The sequence below is a fragment of the Pezoporus flaviventris genome, unplaced genomic scaffold, assembly GCF_033815535.1.
Source record: "Pezoporus flaviventris isolate CSIRO_AGI_PZ_B2104156 unplaced genomic scaffold, CSIRO_AGI_Pfla_v1 ptg000006l, whole genome shotgun sequence".
NCBI lineage: Eukaryota > Metazoa > Chordata > Aves > Psittaciformes > Psittacidae > Pezoporus > Pezoporus flaviventris.
Genome location: NW_026892554.1, coordinates 3,103,750 through 3,121,492, shown reverse-complemented (window position 1 = coordinate 3,121,492; position 17,743 = coordinate 3,103,750). Strand labels below are relative to the sequence as shown.

General features: G+C 54.0%; 1 protein-coding gene across 3 annotated transcripts in view; it reads left to right on the top strand.

Annotated features, from left to right (window-relative positions):
- The first annotated feature begins 9,885 nt into the window (after window positions 1–9,885).
- LOC133265798 (gonadotropin-releasing hormone II receptor-like) overlaps window positions 9,886–17,743 on the top strand; it is a 38,241-nt gene continuing 30,383 nt past the window's right edge. The window contains exons 1-4 of one of the 3 annotated variants that reach the window (XR_009742115.1): window positions 9,886–11,269; window positions 12,469–12,978; window positions 13,415–13,616; window positions 13,878–15,290. Coding sequence is in view for 2 of the 3 variants with exons in the window: in XM_061446620.1 (XP_061302604.1) it covers window positions 12,472–12,978; window positions 13,415–13,616; window positions 13,878–14,287 (1,119 nt within the window). In the remaining variant the exon portion in view is untranslated. Of the gene's footprint in view, window positions 11,270–12,468; window positions 12,979–13,414; window positions 13,617–13,877; window positions 17,333–17,743 lie in introns of those variants that run through there. The other 2 variants (XM_061446621.1, XM_061446620.1) reach the window with 2 other exon arrangements.

Sequence of the window (17,743 nt, the reverse complement as noted above, 5' to 3'; positions counted from 1 at the left end):
GGAGCGTGGGGAGGGGGAAGGCTCCCAAGTGCTTCTGAAAGTGGAAAAATCCCATGCAAAAGCCAAGTCTTCCCTGCAACTGTGAGCAAGGAGCTTTTCTGCACACAGAGATGAGGGACTGAGGCTTTGTGTTGCTCTCCTCCAGCTCAGCCGCTTCATATTTTGCTATAAGCGAGTCCCTTAGCCCTGCAACACCAAGCATTTGGGTATTTAATTTCTGAAGGTACCCATGGAGCTGCTGTTATCCAGATGCTTTATTTTATGCACCCCAAATTAATAAGCCTGGTGCGGGGAAATGTTGCCTCAGGCTTTTCAGTGCCTCAGTTTACCCATAAAACAAGGCTGACAAAGAGCAGCCGGCAGCGAGAACACCCTGTCATTAGTAAGCAGTTTTAACCTTCCCCAGCGACACCAGGGAATGCGGGACTAGGAAATACTTTGATTATGGCTCAGCAAATCCCAGTCAAGCAAAAATAACAAGCAACACATGAGCCGTGTTCTGTGGGCTTACGGTGGGGTTGTGAACTCGCAGCCAGACAATAACCAGGAAAAATTAATCCAGGCTGAAAGCTTGTTTCCCACTCGGCAGCTATTTTGGGAGCTGGCTGTGACTTGTTCAGTGCTGGGTTTGGGATGGGATACATCCCTCTGGCCCGGGGACATGTGATGCTGGGAGAGGGGGGGGTTCCAGCAGCCGGATCCTGGTGTCAGGGAGCATTCAGCATTGTATCCCCTTTCTGGCAGGGAAGCCGGTGTGGGACAGAGCCACAAGAGATCAAACAGCCCCTTGTGAGCAAAGCACTGTTGTACCCCCCCAACATCCCACGCTGGCATCCCCATTAACCCTGCCCCAAACCCATTAGCTGGATGAGGAAGAGAGAAGCTGGACATGGGAAACCACGTCCCCATCAAGGTTTCCCAGCCTGCAGCCTCTGCACCTTCATCTGCCCATCAATTAATACCCACCTCACCCTTAATCACAGCTGCTCTTAATTACACAGCCTTAATAGCACAGCAATACTACATAACCACCAGCTGCCACGAAGAGGAAAAGCTGAGCAGAGTTGGGGTTTATTTGCTCTTAGTGCAAAACCCATAAAACCCCTGTTAAGGAGCGTCTCATCCTCTCCCCACAGAGCCACAAACTGAGCTGCGGTCCCTGGAGCGAGGCAAGGGTTTGACCGCTGTGGGATAAGGGATTCGCAGCCTGTTGGGAAGGAGAAGAGAGAGTTGCTGCTTACCCAAGCCCTGCTGTGCACCGCCGCCGAGCCGGGCTGCGCGCGAGCCTCCCGCAGCCGAGGCAGCGAGGCGCTTATATAGCCCGGCGTGTAGCTTAGGGGATGGCAGCGAGCCACCGGCCGCCGAGCACAAACAGATCGGCCGAGAGAGGAAACCACAGGCTGAATAATCCCTTAACGAGGTAATGGTAAACACAAACCCTGGGTGAAACTGCACCTCCAGGGGCTGGCGGTGATGCCACGGTGTGGCAGGGTGCTGCGGTGGGGGTACCGCGTCGCGGTGTGGGTACCGCATCCCGGCACAAGAGCATCGCTGTTAGGGGTTCACCCTGAGGCTGGATCCAAAATAGATGCTGCTGACTGTTGAAGATGAAAATACAGAGTACAGTGTGTAGTGCAAAGAGGTTTGGGGACGCTTTTTTGGCTCCTGCTTGGTGTGGGACAAATGTTTGGGCCAAAACCCTCACCCCATGGTGTTCCCACATTTCACAGGGCTCAGCAGGACACCATTCCCTGTGCTGCTTGTGCTGCCTGCTTGCCTTTGCCCCTGTGCTGGCTCTGGCAGGGGTCAAATGAGGATGCTGGGGCATGCAAGGTTATGGGACAAAGCCAGATGGATTGGTCTGGACACATGGGGTATCACAGAGAGGCAGAGGCAGGTCCATCCCTGCACATAAATGTGACGGCATCCCACCTGAGCCGTAAGGAGATGTATCAACAAACCCTAATGAGAGCTCCCCACCTGCCTGAGGCTGGCTTCAGCTCCCCCCCAGGTCCTTTCTCCCTCTGCAGCCGCATTTCTCCCATGTACTCATGGCAGATAGTCCTTGCTCAGGGCTCCTGGGTACTGCACAGAGCATATGGCCATGTGTGAGTGTGTACCACCCATGCACGTAGCCCTGGGCACCATGGGGCCGTGCTGTCTGTTTGTGCAGGAGCCTGGTGTGGCAGCCTGAGCTTTACATGGTAGGAGCTGCTCCCGAAGGCTGGGGACGGGCCTTGGGGCAGCCAGTGGTGTATGGGATGTGCCAGTGGAGGCTTGGGCTGCCTCTTAGTAATCCTTGCCGGCCCCGCTGCCAGAGGGAGCGGTGCGAGAGGAACACAGATCGAGGTGTCACATAAAAAATGATTGGTGATGCCTGCACCAGCTCCTGTTGGTGTTTACAAGGGACAAGGAAAACACAGTGGGGATGTGCCAAGAGATGGCAGGTTGTTTATCCGGTGGGCAAGGAGTGCCCGGAGAGCCAGAGTTCCCCCAGGACCTGCGGGATCAACATGGAGCTCACTGCCATGAGGATGGGATGTGGGAAAGGTGCCGAGACAGGGAGTAAGGAATTCACCTTTCCCGGATGGCACCTACCTCCTGCCATGGCCAGCCCATCCCTAGCACAACACCAGTGCCTCAGCTATGGTCCTGCTGGTGCTGGCATCAGTTTCCATGGGTCACAGAGCGGGGTAAGGAAAGGTGCTGCTCTGCCAAAGGAAAGCTGTTGTTCTGTATGTCATGGAACCCAGGTGATAGCTCCAGCGCAGCACAGCTGCGGGCATTTTGCATGGGATTTTGCATCCTTCTTAGCATAGGTGCCTCCTCCTTAGCACAGATGTCTCCTCTCCAGCATGGCTCCTGCAAGACGAGCTCCGGAGACACGTGTGTGGCTTCAGGAGCAGGTCTGGGACACGTGAGTTCATGCAAAACCCAAGTCTCTACAAGAGTCTTGTTGTGCAACCTCTCTTGGCCTGGCCATCCCTCGCTGCGCCTCTGGCACGTGGCTGACGCTGGATGGAGCAGCACGAGCAGAGCCCCAGATGTTTCCAGCGCTGAGCACCACCGGCTGCACCGCAGCTCCGGGACATGCGCGGCCGCTTCCCGTCCCCCCGAGGTGGGTAACACCCAGACCTGTGGGATGGGGGACAAGCAGGATGCTGCCCTGTGCCCATGGCCAGCAGAGAAACATGCATCCCAGGCCAAGCGGCTCGTATCGTTCTGGTCATCGCATCAGGGTTCAGCTGAGACTGGTGTTTCCTAGCCAAAGCGTTGGTGCCCCTTGGATTTATTCCTCTCCCGGATTAACCCTGGGGACCCTGCCCAGCTCTCATGGGATTTTTCCCTGGTTTCATCACTGATGTGTGATTACAAATCCATAATGTATTTATGTGAATGTTGCCATGCTTAATGCTTCCCCCCACCAGTGCTGAGGCCGGGGCAGGGTAAGAGGAGTGTGACAGCAGGTAGTGGAACAGGATCTCCCTCTCTGTGCTCCTTCATGGTTGGCCCTCCAATAAATCCAGAGGAAAACTGGCTAGTGATGCTCATCCTGCCTATTTGTGCCTCCCACCCTTTCCAATAAGGCATTGGCAGAGTGGCTGTTGCCAGACTCCGACAGCACCATGCAGGGAGGGTGTCTGGGTGGTGGGGCTGCTCTCAGGGCTGCACATGGGGTTTACAGGCTATGGGGACTATGAAGTGCCCTGTGGAGTCCATGAGATGGCCTTTGGGGCTGAGGCTGTGCTCAGTTCCCAGCTGCTTGCCCCGTCCTCCCTCCCTGCACCCTCTCCACTCCTCCAAAGGGAGCTGACGGATATTTTCCCCTGCTGCCTGTTTCTGGGCTCGCTTCTGTTTACGGAGATGGGAGTTAAAAGAAGTGATTGATGACTTTGTTCCATCCCAAACACTTTGGGGAAGTTTGCGCGGTTTCGGAGGGAAAGCTGGGAGCTGGGATTTGATGAAGCACTTGGCTCCCGGTGCTGCTCCAGCCATGCTCCAGGGGTGGCTGATGTTGTTTGTTCAGCCCTGTTTTGCTATCCCAGGAGCTGGGCTGGCGATTTCCATGGCTTGTAGGAGCACTGGGGGACATGGCGGGTCCCTGGGGCTCACTCTGAGCTCTGAACCACCGGCAAACCTCGCTCCACCACAATATTGTTCCACTTAAGCCCTCTCCCACTGCTTCATCAGCACAGAATTACACTCCAACTGCCTGAAAGCTTTGGAAAAGAGCCCGAGAAATGAACTACTGGAGTTTGGTTTTATTGTGTGGATGAGGATTTACAGGCTGTGGCTGGGAGAAAAGCAGCAAGCGGACTTTCCCCCCAGGAAGGATCTACTTTCCGAGGCTACAGCCTTGACCGTGGCTCAGCAGTGCTCAGCTCCACGTACACCATCTATGAAACAAATGCAAACAGCACCACGGAGGGGGACATGATGGAAGGCAGGAGCTGGGGAATGACTCGTTTTAGTTGTGGAGGTCAGGGAGCTGGGGGAGAGCAAGCAGCTGCAGGGCCCAGGGGTGAGCCCCCAAGTGTCCGCTGGCACCATCACATAACTGACACCCCCAGCATGTAAATGTGGGGTATGCCCTGCTCTGTGACCCCAGCTATCAAGGCAAAGGGCTTTTTCTAGTGCTTCTGCAGTGCCTGGCTGTTATCTGAGTGCACTGGGACTGTTACCTGCATCCCTGCTGCATGTGTACAGCTCCATATCCAGACTCACATTGCCTGGAGAGGGGTTTGCTGGTCATTGGGATATCCTGGACCACTGAAGGGTCCTGCTGCGGTTGCCCTCCTGGATGCTGTGTCTGTTTCTGACATGTCTCCTTCCCCATCGCAGCTTGGAAGAGATGGGAGATGTTATGAGAGCACCACAAGTGTCTCAACAGCAAATCCCTTTTAAATTACATTGCTGAGGACATTGAGATAAGTATTCTGGCTCATTTAGAAACTCTGTGAGAGGGGAAAGGCTGCTATTTTCAAGCTCTCTATGACTAATGCGCATCCCAGCCTCTCCCTGCATGGTGCCTGGAGCATTATCTCCTTAGGGATACTCAGAGGGCAGCATCATGGTGCCTCGTGCTGGTACAACACTAATATTGGCTGGGTACATCCTACCGGCAGATGTGGGCTAGCAGCAGGGTCTGGGTTATTGCACAACCTTGAATCAGGGATGGAAATGCAGTTGCAGGATGGGAATGGGCACAATTGGAATGTAGCCATGTCCGAGGCAGGGCTGTGCCTCAATGGGGACATTTAAACCATGGAGGAAGAGCAGGAACAGAGCTCCAGCCCACAGCCCACTGGCTGTTTGCTTTAGCTCTTGACACGGTTTGGTGGACAAAGACCATCCTGTGTCAAAGCACATGTTGCTTTGGGCAATTAATTGCTCCTGAAGAAATCCTTAATTTATTACTCTGGTTTACGGGAATTAGCTTTGGGTTTGGAGGCGCTCCAGCCTGTGCACCCATGCTTGGCAGAGAGAGCAGCCTCCTACCCATGGGATGGCAGCCCCTGGGCTCATCTGTGCCTTTTCCACCTTGATTTTCTTGCTATAAACCAGGTCAAAGCAAGCAGATTTGCACTGACTTGCACCAGCAAAGCACCAGCCAGTTTTCCCTAAAAACCAGCAAAATCCTGCCTGAACCATGGACGTGCAGGGGAGCACTTGGATCTTCCAGCACTCCATGATTTGTCTCTGTCCTACTCTGTAAGGACTGCAGCACATGGAAGAGGTGTAGGCTGTGTAAGCTGGACCAGAGGCGATGGTGATGGCAATGAAAGCAGAGGGAGCATCATGTTCAAAGGTGCTTTTGAATGTGAGGATGGACCTTTACTTGGGATGGGCAGAAAGCATGTGAGGGATGGAGCAGGGATAGAGCCGGGATGGAGCAGGGTGGGTGGTGGGCACCATATGTGAACCATACATGAATTAATTTCAGGTTAATTATTGCACTGAGGCAATCGGGGCCGATCCCCATCCAAGTTTTGGCTCCTAAGGAGTTCGTCAGCATCCATGCTGGCAAAAGAGGGCATGGAAGCGCCTCCCCTTCCCGGAATGCCTGTGGTCATGGGGGCGACCGGAGCTGTAAATTAGCTCATGAGCTCATGAGGACATGCTCGGAAGAGCCAGCCTGTGCCGAGCTAATTCCAGCATTGCCGGGATTCCCCTTGGAGCGGTTGTGGCCATATCAGCTTTCCCAGAGGGTAAATGTGAGTTTGCCAGCAGCGGGCAGTGGTGTTGGTGAGGGGCAAGCATTGCAAAGGGAAAGGCTGGCAGCATCCCGGTGTGAGCACCTCGGAATGGGGTAGATGGAAACGGCCGGGAGCAGGCTGGAAAGGCAGCGTGGGAGATAAGACCTTCCCAAGAAAAACTCAGTGCAATGCTCCCGGCATTGGCTTGAGCTTTGCTTCCCAAAACCAGGCCAAATCTGGCCACGGGGAGATGTCAGCACTGATGTTCATCCCAAGGAACACCAGGGTCGGGCAGTCCCAGAGCCTGGCTCGGAGCAGGTTTCTTGCAGGAGGGTAGGAACAGGGTGGTGGAGCAGAAGCTATGCTCCTCTGGCTTGCTTAACCCAGCATTAATGGCTTCTCTCCCCACTGAGCCACTGATCCCTCCTGAAATCAGTGATGTCCCTGCATAAAGGGTGGGTTTAAGCCTTGAAAACTGCTTGGAGATATGAGACACAGGGGAAAGAGGTGCCAGGGAGGTTTTCCCTGCTTCTCACTCCTGGGTAATGCCTCAAAGGTCCCATGGGGCTTTCAGCTTTCCCCACGTCTCACCTCTCTCCCAGTGAAATGGAGGAAAACAGCCCTTGAATCTGGCCTGTGTTTGGGAAGGGCCATCCAAAGGGAGCCCTGAAATATGGCCTTTGGGACACACAGTCCAATCTGGGAACATGGCGAGAGGAGGCTATTTGATGTTTGGAGAATCGCCATGGTCCCAAAGGGAGTAGAAAGAAGTGAAGGATAAAAGAGGGCACGGAAGGCAAAGACAAGGAGAGCAACTAAAACCCATCCAAAAATAAGGACAAAATTGTTCGCTTCCGTGGGTTAGTCACAGTGAAAACATCGGGATTTCATAACTTCTTCCAGCTCAAGATAAATACCCAGTTAGGGCAGTGAAAGCCCTGGCTGGGTCAGTGTGCTGGAGCCAAAGGGGACCCATGGCCCCTCCATCAGCCCTATGGGTGATTTTCCTGGTTTACTGGGGTCTGGAGCATCACAGGACCAAGGTGCTGGATGAGATTTCCCAAACTGATTCCCCCCAGCTGAGGCTTCCAGCCTGGGCAAGGAAAAGCTGCTGTGGGAAAGGTGAACAGTGAGTTGAATGGTGATGCACACTTGTGTCTGGGTTTATCGCTTGGTGATCATCGAATGGGGCTCAGCACCAAAGCCCACCAGGTTTTCTGGAGCTTGACCTCCGGGATTGGTCTAGGGTGATGGATTCACTCTTCTCTCTTGTCTAGTTTAGAGATGGGGAAAGTTTGCTCTGGTCGAGATGTCCTGGTGAGAGATGGAGGAAAGATCCTGAGAGCTGCGGCTCCACCTGGGAAGGGGTAAATCTGGGGAACCTCTGGGAATGATGCTCTGGGCTCCCCTGCCACAGGGGTCCTTGTCCTTTGCACCGTCCTGGCTGGGTGTGTGACCTGGATGTCCAGCAAAACCAGGAGCACCAGCCAGGATATAAAAAGATGGGAATTGCAGTGGATTTGAGGATTGAGAGCACGTTTTTCCCAGCACCACCATCCAATGGCATGGTACCCCTGGAGAAACAGCTCTTACCAGCGAGGTCTCCAGCAAGGCTTTCATATGTGAAGCTGAAGCAGAAAGAGTGTGTTATTTCACCCAGAAACGCTCCACAGACACAGTTTACCAAGATACAGAACCCGGTGGGCAGGAGAGATCCCTCCCTCTGCTTCAAACAAGGGCTTTTAGGAGGTGGACAGGATGACCCACATTATTCCCATGAGGCACAGCAATTATTGTCCCTCTTGGCAGGCTCGGCAGAGCGGCCAGGGCTGGGTGAGCAGGCAGAATGAGACACTGGTTTATCCCCAGTGACCGCTGCGCTGTGCTCCTCTGCCTTTGGCTGAAGGATTTCAGGGAATGGAGGCTGTTGGCGCACCACGGACCTGTGCAGAGCGCACAACCGGAGGCAGCATCGCGCCGCACGCAGCCCCGATGCTGTTTTCTCGAGAGGAGGATGAATACTGGGAGCTTCCCAACCGCTTGACTTGTGAACTTTGGGTAAGGAGAGAAGCCGTTCCAGAGGTGAGCTCATTTCTAACCCCGGGAAATGACTTCATGGACGCTGGTATTTACTCACAAAAACATCGCATGTCAGATGTCCCTGACTAGACTTTCTGTTTCGGGTCCAGTATGAGACAAGAATTTCCTTGGACGAGCTGCTCCTGGGACAATTCAAGGTTTGGAAGAGGAGAAGAATTGGAGGGGGAATAAGAGAATAAAAATTGGCATTAAAAGCCCTGAAATCATGAGGTTTTTCTGAGCAAAGGGGAACTGCTGGGCAGCCAGCCCAGCACAAACACCCGAGGGTGCCGGGGGTGAGGGTGCAGGTGATGGGTGCTGCTATAGGATGGTTCTGCTGGAACAAGAGCAGTCATTTCCCCCCCCCCATAACACTCAGCAGCAGGAGTTCCTCTCAGAAGTGAAATACAAGTTGTTCTCTCTTTTGTGAAGCCAAGACCCTGGTGGTGATTTAGGAGCACAAACAGCAGCAGGTTCCCTGCCACGTGTTTGCACTCGGCTAATGGAAATTACATCCCGTGCCACTTTCCCTGCATGAGATCCCAGTTTCTACAGGATATCCGATGGGAAAACACAGCACTTGCCTTTCTCTTTATGGTCTGCTCATGCAAGAATTGCTACAGGGGCTGTAGTACCTGTTGAGGCTTCCTAGTTTCTGATTTCTCCAGCATCCCGGGATGATCCATACGGATTTGGGGAGAAAAATCCTAGTTGGGGATGCCGGGAGATGCTCTGGCTCCCTGTGACCCAGCACTGGGCTGCAGCTCCAGGGATGTACTGGGGCAGCATCCCAAAAGGAGGGGATTTTGGGAAGAGCCAAGCTGGGGTGTATGGAAACAAGCCCTGCCTGCCAGTGCTGTTTCCTCATCCCAGGGACCAAAAGCCTCTGATTATTAAACCAGTGTTCAGAGCTTCAGCTGAAGGCTGCTGAGCAGACAGCATTCAAGCTGACCTTTGAGGAGAGGAGGGGAAAAAAGAAACAAGGGAAAACACAAGGGGGTTACTGTGCAAACACCGGAGGAAAAGAGTCATTTTCATGAGGAACCCCACCCTCCAGTAAGACTTATTGCTAACGCATGCCCAGGACATTTCTGCGTGATGGCATGTTAAAAACATCCTCTCTGAAGAGGGACCAAAGGCTTTGTTGTGGCATGAGCGAGGCTTACAGGCCCCCAGAAAAATCCTGTCCCTCTCTTACATCATACAGTCAGGGATGGAGAGGACATTTCTAGACAAAAAGGCAGCCAGCCAGGAAGGAGGACAAACAGGGAATACATTCCTGACTCACTATTCAATTGCCTTCGTGCAGGTGCAAAGAGCTAAATGAAAGGGAAAAGAAGGATGAGCATGTGGGGCCGATTTAATCTCATCTTTAAGCAGGGGCCTGACGCCAGGAGGAGGTGGCTGCTGGAACAAACAGGCTTCCATGCAGCTTCTTTATGGGTTTTGTGCCTTTTCTCCCCTCCAGGGACCAGACTTTCCTGCGGTGCTGGGGGGTGATGCCCCTACCAGGTAAGGAGGTGATGGGGACGGTCCCCTTGCACATGGCAGGGGTGGCTGGTGCTCACTGGGTCCTGCACATTGAATACATGGATTGCCCTCTGAGTTTCCAGCTTGATCCCTTTTGGTTCAGTGTGGAAGTGATGGGGGGGTCAGGGGACTCTGATGGATGGTGGTGCCCCTCCTGGGTCTCAAGAGCTGGTCTCTCTGCCATACAATTTGACTCTTAAACCCACAAAGGGGGAAAGTTCTCCTTTCTGCTTGTGTCCAGCAGCACTCCCGCTAGCAGAGCAGCCGCAGAGATGGTGCAACCCCAGTGAGACCTCAGGCATCTCCTCCCAGGGATAAATGGGAATAGATTTAATAATGGAAAACCTAGCCCAGAAAGGGAACCTCCTCTTTTCAGTGAACAGCATAGAGCCACCACCTCCGGCCTGAGACCTGCAGTCCCCATGCACACTGTGTACTTCTTAATGTAATAGACCAGGAGATGTGAAGGTCTATTTGCGTGTAATTAAAGTCCCTGTGCTGCTCATGGGAGAGTGTTCGCTGGTGCTGGCCTCGGCAGGGCTTGGGGCTGGTCCTCTGTCATCCCCATAGCTCATTCACTCTTGCTGGCCAGAGGAGCAGGATGTCCTCAATTTCCCTCTCTGCCCTTGCATTGCACATCATATTTATTTAGCTCCTGGGAGCGATTTGTCCCTCCTGGGGTTTCACATTGAGCTCTCACTGCATTATGCTGAAAGAAATAAAGAAAGAACAAGGTGGGATCAGAAAGAGCACAGAAAAGAGATGTATATTCATTAAAATGGAAAAATGACCCAAGCTGCTTCTTATTAATTCCCTCCTTACAGCGTTTCCAGTTCAAGCACATTCCTGTGTTCACCAGTGATGCTCCTATGGATCTGTGTGGTCCGGGAGCATCTCTGTGCCACGTGTGTGCCTGTGTGTGCTATGAGTCTCCTGGTTGTCTGAGCAACGGGGTATTCATCACTAACTCCAGGGATAATTAACTCATTTCCCTGTATTTATAGAAAACTGATGCAGGGAGTGTTGGCACTCATCCCTCACGGGGCCACGTTTGGCCAATGCATCTTTGAGTTCTGGCCATTCCTTGCGATACAGCAGCTTTGTCATCACACTGCTGCCTGCTCATTAAGCCTGCAACCAAGCAGCTCCTTAAGCCTGCAAGGGCAGGGGTGAAACACCACCATCTGCCTGCCCCGGGCTGCCCATGGGTGCCCACCTCCTGGTTTGCCAGCCCAGGGGATGTTTGCATCGGCGTTGCCATCTCCAGATGCCTGCGTTCGCCTGTGCTAAAATCAGCGTTGCTCCTGGCTCGCAAGGGGAGATTTTGCTGCTTTAAGGGGTTTGTTGCAGGGCTGTGATGCAAAGACGCGCTGGAGCATCCTGACTCGGCACCGCAGTGGAGGGAGACCCGTGGGGAAGGACAAGGAGCATCTTCTCTCAGCGTCGGGGCATGTGTATGCCAGGTACGTTCCCATCAGCTGGGACTAATGCAGACCTGGACACGGGTTTCCCCTTGTTTCTTGCACAGAGCCTGCAAGCAGCTTGGCACTTTTAAACTGCTTCTTTTTGCTGCTTGCTTGTTGGGTCGGTGTGTGGGGAGGGAGGGGGGTGAGGGCAACAAAGGGGCTTGGGGTGCTGGTTGTGGGGCTGGAGGAGGGCAGCTTGCTGCAAAGTATTGGCATCTCCATCCTGCGGAGGTGGGGAGACAGATCTGATCTCTGCTGCTCTTGTTATTTGCTCAAAGGTAGGGAATGCAGGAAGTGCTTAAAACCGTAAGAGCCATACCTTGCCTGCGGCTGGGACTGTTAACAGCTCGTGTCCCTGAGAGCTGGAAGTATTTGCCCTTGAAACATAAGTTGTCTTCACGCTGTTGTTGTGCTTGGGCAAAAAGGGCACCAAAATCAAGCCATGGGGGACCACCACACTGCTCGTCACCCCCAGACACCCCCCATGTGGATGCTTTTTTACCTTCACCTCCCCTTTCTGCTTCACTTCCCGAAGGCAAAGGGACCTCAAGAGGCGTTGAGCTGGTGATGCTCGGGCTGTGGTAAGGTCCAGGCTTTTAAATGCCACCATAATCCTTTCCTGAGAGGCAGTCAGTCCCCAGACAGTGTGGGGACCTTCTCACCTCCTGACCACCCCCAGTTGCTCCCACCCATGGCCCCTGCTGCGATGCTGGAGATAGAGGTGGACCATTCAGGTTTAACGTACTAATGGAAAGTGTCGTGGGGCCTCTAAAAAGTTGATCCCTGTTTGCAAAGCCCCTTTGGAAGAGCAAGTCCTCGAACCAGCTGCTCCAGCACAGGCTCAGCCAGCTCTAGTGTGACCCATTCCTGGCTGGGTGCTGGTGGGCAGCAGCTCATCCCTTAGTTCTGGCCACCGGTCCTGCTTCCCAGCTGCTCACCCGCCTCGCAAAGAGCTAAAAATACACTTCTGTGTGAGCAATCTCTATAGCTACGGCAGGGGTTAGCCAAGGAGGGCAGCCAGGCAGTGTCACCACGACTGGGAGATGTGGTGGCTTGGCAAAACAGGCAACACAGAGGGAATGGACCAGGACTGGGGCATCACTGCTGGTGCCTCCAGTGCCGATCCCACCATCTCCCCTTATATTGAAGCTGCAGCCCCTAAGAGGGGGATCACGTTGCTGCTTGTGTTCCGGCAGGGGATGAGTGACGAGCGGCTTCCCACATCTCCCCGTGTCCCCATCACAGAGGAGGATGCCAACGCCTCATCCTCCATCTGCCCCGAGCGCTGGGTCGAGCCCCGGTTCACGCAAGCGGCGAGGGTGCGGGTGATCATCACGGTCATCTTCTTCCTGCTGGCGGCGGGCAGCAACGCGGCGGTGCTGGGCAGCCTGCTGAGGAAGAGGAGGAAATCCCACGTGCGGCCGCTGCTCCTCAGCCTGGCGCTGGCCGACCTGCTGGTGACGGTGACGGTGATGCCCCTGGACGCGGTGTGGAACGTGACGGTGCAGTGGTACGGAGGGGACCTCTCCTGCAAGCTCCTCAACTTCCTCAAGCTCTTTGCCATGTACGCGGCCGCGCTGGTGCTGGTGGTCATCAGCCTGGACCGGCACGCGGCCGTCCTCCATCCCTTCTCCCGCGCCCGCCGCCGCAATGGGCTGCTGCTCCGCGCTGCCTGGGCTGGCAGCGTGCTCCTGGCTTCACCCCAGGTAGGGCTCCGTCCTCTCCCCATGTGGTTTGCCCAAGCTGGGTGGGTTTGGAGGAGGGCTTCCCCACCCTGACCGCCCCAGCAAGTCTGCTCCAATCCATTGGTTCCACCACCACCAGACTGGCTTTCTGGAGTGAATTTACTGCGTTGGGTTCCTTAGAGCACCCATTGCAAATCAGGGTATTGCATGTCGGAGCAAACCAAGACAAACCTGAGCAGATCCTCACCTAAATAACGTTTGCTATGGCCAGAAAATGGGGTTTCAGAGCCACCAGATCCCACCCATCCTGGCCATAGCCATGAGTTAGGTGCCCCGAGCACCCTTCCCAGCCCAACAGCAGCAGGGAGGTGCTGTCCATGCACATCCAGGAGCACCTGCAGGATGTGGTGCCCTGCTCCAAAGGCTCTCTGAGTTAATATTTGTTTCTCCATTTCAGCTTTTCCTCTTCCACCTGCAGACGGCCCCGGGAGGGAACTTCACCCAGTGTGTCACGCACGGGAGCTTCCGAACGCACTGGGAGGAAACCGTGTACAACATGTTCACCTTCACCACGCTCTACATCACCCCCCTGAGCGTCATGATCGTTTGCTACACCCGGATCATTTGGGAGGTCAGCAAGCAGCTAAAGGTCAATAAAGGTAAGCAGGTCTCAGCCCCTTAGTGTCCACCATGACCCCAAGCCTGGAGCGTTGTGGGGTCTGTCCCACCACCCTTTGAACCCCAACTAAAGGGTTTTACATGAACTTCTTGACCCCCTCTCCTTGCTGTCTTCTGCCTCCTGTGGGCCACAGACCAGAGCAGGAGCCAATGTCCCCTCTCTGGCAGAAGCACAGCCATGGATGGCTATGTTCTCCTGGTTTTCTCCCATCTCCCGCTATCCTTTTGGCTCTCCCCGGCAGGTTTGATAAGACATCAAAGTGACCACATCTCCAAGGCACGCATGAAGACTCTCAAGATGACCATAGTGATTGTTGCCACCTTCATCATCTGCTGGACCCCATATTACCTCCTGGGCTTGTGGTACTGGTTCCAGCCAGCCATGATCCAGAAGATGCCGGAGTACGTCAACCACAGCTTCTTCCTCTTTGGCTTGCTGCACACCTGCACCGACCCTGTCATCTATGGGCTGTACACCCCGTCCTTTCGGGAGGATGTGCAGATGTGTCTCAGGGGCATTGAAACAGCCATTACCAGGCAAGAGAGACACAAACCTGTCTCAGTCTCAGAGAAGAACACCAAGGATGGTGCAGTAAACGGTGGGGTGGCATCAGGATGCTCCAACGGGACAACTGTCAACACGGCCTGCTGAAGAGACATACCCACAAGGAGATGGGATGCACAGCTCTGGGGGCTACTTTGTCCCATAGGATCATTCTGAAGACTCATATGGCAATTTGCCACCCAGGTTTGGTGGGTGAGGGCCTGTGGCCAGAAGCTGGGAATGTGCCTCCTACCTGTACTAAGGGTGACAAATATTTGGGGGTATTTATGGACATCCTTCCATATTCTGGCAGCCCTGTGCCAACCAGGAAACCATCTTCTTTTTGCACCCTATGCATGCTCTGGCCCTGATTCTGGGATCAAGCATCTGCTGCACTTCAAGCATCAACCCCTGGGAGGAGCACAGCACTAAGAGGGGTCACCCTGAGGGGCTGCAGAGGTGCAATCTCAGGCTTTTACTCCATTTTCTCCACCCCTAGGGAAAGCCCTCTGGAAAGCTCGGATCTCCTGGCTCAGAGCCTGCCTGGCTCTCCCGTGGCTGTGTGCCAAGCCCTGGGAAGGATCTAAGTCTTTGGGAAGTGATTAGTGCCGAGCATTGGTCCTCCCGGACATGGTGGGAAGGGAGGAGGTGCTGTGGGGATGGAGGGACTCGAGTGAGAGGGGTATGAAGAACCATGGTGGGATCAGATGGGATGGGATGGAGTTTCTTCTCCCTTTTGGAGGCAGCCAGAGGGGAAAACAGCCCCTACTGCCTTGCTCTGGCATGCAGGGGGTTGTGCAAACACATCCTTACACAGCAGCTCTCTGGGACACAGGGTTGAGCAGATGATATGGGGTAACCAGAGAGCAAGAACCAGACTCAACACTGCCCAGGGCATGAGATGGCAGCTCATCCACCATGTGTGTGCTGTCCCCATTCTTGCTGTGCCCTAAGAGCTTCTCCCAGCTCCAGCCCCTGCAGGTGATGCCTGGGATGTGTGAACGAGGCAGGTGATGGCATGGAAGGACCACCCTACCCATGGTGGGTGCTGATGGTCTTTGCCTGCACCACGAGGTCAAGGGAGGTTGCTGCAGGGATCAGCGGGGCTGTGGTGAGTAAATGGACTTTTTGTTTCTCATTCCTGTGCCAGAAGTTGCTTGTGAAGGTTGGGGCCTCTTCTCTGGGTGTGGGTTGAAGAGATGGGTTTGTTCAGCTGTGTTGCTGCCTTCCATACAATTAGGGATAATGGATTATTTCTTTGTTCACTCTCAGCTGGTTGTTATTAAATGGGGGGGGGTGGTTTTGAAGAGTAATTTACTTTTGAGACACGTGGGATTGTTGATTTTCTTTGGGTTTGTGAAAGCTTTGGGCAGCTCAGGAGCCCGGCACTTATAGGAGATGGATTTCTGGGTGTCTTTGTGACTAATGCAGCTATGAATGAGCATCTGGACTTTATCAGGATGAAAGAGCTTTGGTTTAGAATAACAAGTCTTGACTCTCTGGGGTTGCACACGTGGGGAGGCTGGGAGATGTCTCCCCAAGGAAGCAAATCCCCTTTGGACACCCAGGGGGGCTTTCTCAACCCTGCCTCCCAGAGGGGATGGATCCCCATCGGTCAGAAAGGGTCCGCACTGCTCTCCCAGTGCCCCAGCCGATTGCAATTGGAGGGGTGGCAAGCAGTCCCTGCAGGTTGGCTGAGGCAAGGAGGATATGGAAAGCCACAGCGCTCAGGGTGATGCTGAGCTCTACACTGGTGTCAAGCACTCGGTTTTCCCCATGCAAACCATGATTTATGCTAAACATGCTGCCCAAATTGAGAGCAAAACTCAGTTAGGGCGGCAGGAGCCAAGGCTGGCTGGTGGGGATCAGTGTGAGCCCTTTAGGAAGCATCCAAGCTCCGAGGAGATGTGTCATCGCCGTTTGGCTTTCCTGGGCTCGTTCCACTCAAGGTTAATTACTCAACACCAACGGGGCTCTTGATGCCAGCTTGGCTCGACCGGTGCAAGAAGGAGTTTCCTGTAAGGTGATGGGAATGGCCTGTGGTAGGGGAAGCTAATCTATCCATCAGACACTCACTTGGTCTCTCTGTTTGTATTAGTGGTGGTTGCTAATGGGAGGCAGGCCTTGAAGGTGTGTTTGTTTTCTGGCAAGCCTCGAATAAGCACGAAAGCGTCTTTAATCTCCTGAAAACATTCTTCATCTGCTTTGTGTTGAGTGGGAGGGAACAGCTCCAGCATTGCTCACACACTTGAGGCCGCTTGTCCCCTCTTGCCCAGATGCAGGATTGCTCAGAGACCTTTTCTGAGGAGCAAGAAGCATTCTTTTTCCTTGTGGGAAAGCTTTACACCCCATGGGTACAGTGAGAGGGCAGAAGCAGGTTTGGCTTTAGGATGAAGAGCAGGAAAATCAGGGTGCTGGCAAGGATACACCCCTCGGTCCTTGGGGAAGCACAGCGCATCCCTTGGGATGCTTGCAGGCACTTCAGTGCTGCTCCTTCTGCCCACCTCTCGATACCTTCCCTCCCATTGCTGGTGCTCAAGGCTGACATTCTGGGAAGCCCAGGGTGTGGGCAGGGTGCCCACAGTGACAGCCTTCAGGTGAGAAGGCAAATGCCACCAGAAGAGAGCGCTGCCAAGACAGGAGCTCGGTATTTGCAATAAAAGGGGAGCAGCATCTCCCCAGGGAAGCCAGGGCTGATGTTTCCCGGGTCACTGGGGTCTGACCTGGGTCTCGGTCCTGTCAGCACTGGTCCAAAGCCCAGGCCTGGCTTGAATGTCCCTGTGTTTCTGATTGTGCATCTCTTAAATCTGCTCGTACTGAAGAGAGGAAAAGGTTTTTGCATCACTTGAGGAGAGTGAAACCTGGAGCCTCGCTCCCCCCTGCCCTGGGGCTGGTCCTGATTCTGCAGTGCATCCATCTCTGCCTCAAGCCCTTGGTCTCCAACAGCACCTCCCCTCCTCAGCTGCCTCCTAGGAGGGGAGACTGAGATGAGCTCTTAGGCAGAAGCTCTTCCCTGTGAGGGTGCTGAGGCGCTGGCACAGGGTGCCCAGAGAAGCTGTGGCTGCCCCATCCCTGGCAGTGTTCAAGGCCAGGTTGGACACAGGGGCTTGGAGCAAGCTGCTCTAGTGGAAGGGGTCCCTGCCCATGGCAGGGGTTGGAGCTGGATGAGCTTTAAGGTCCCTTCAACCCAAACCATTCTATGATCTCTCCATATATATATGTACACACATGCATATATAGATATACACACACAATTACTTATATTTTTATATATATTATCTATTTCCCCTTCTGGGAGGAAAATTCTTTCACTTACCCCAATTCTGCCCATTCCTCCCCAGGAAACACCCGTCATCACACTTCCTGCAGTTCCAGCAGGACCACGTTTGTCTGACTTGGTAACAGTTCCTGAACGCTCACCGCAGTACCATCATGAACATATTAATAAGCACAGGTAGCTCTATAGTTTACAACTTCTCGACCTCACCCTGGGCTGCCCACTTCAGCCACAGCGGTCCTTTGTTTGGGAGGAAGATCTGATTAATTCCCCATTAGCATTTTGAT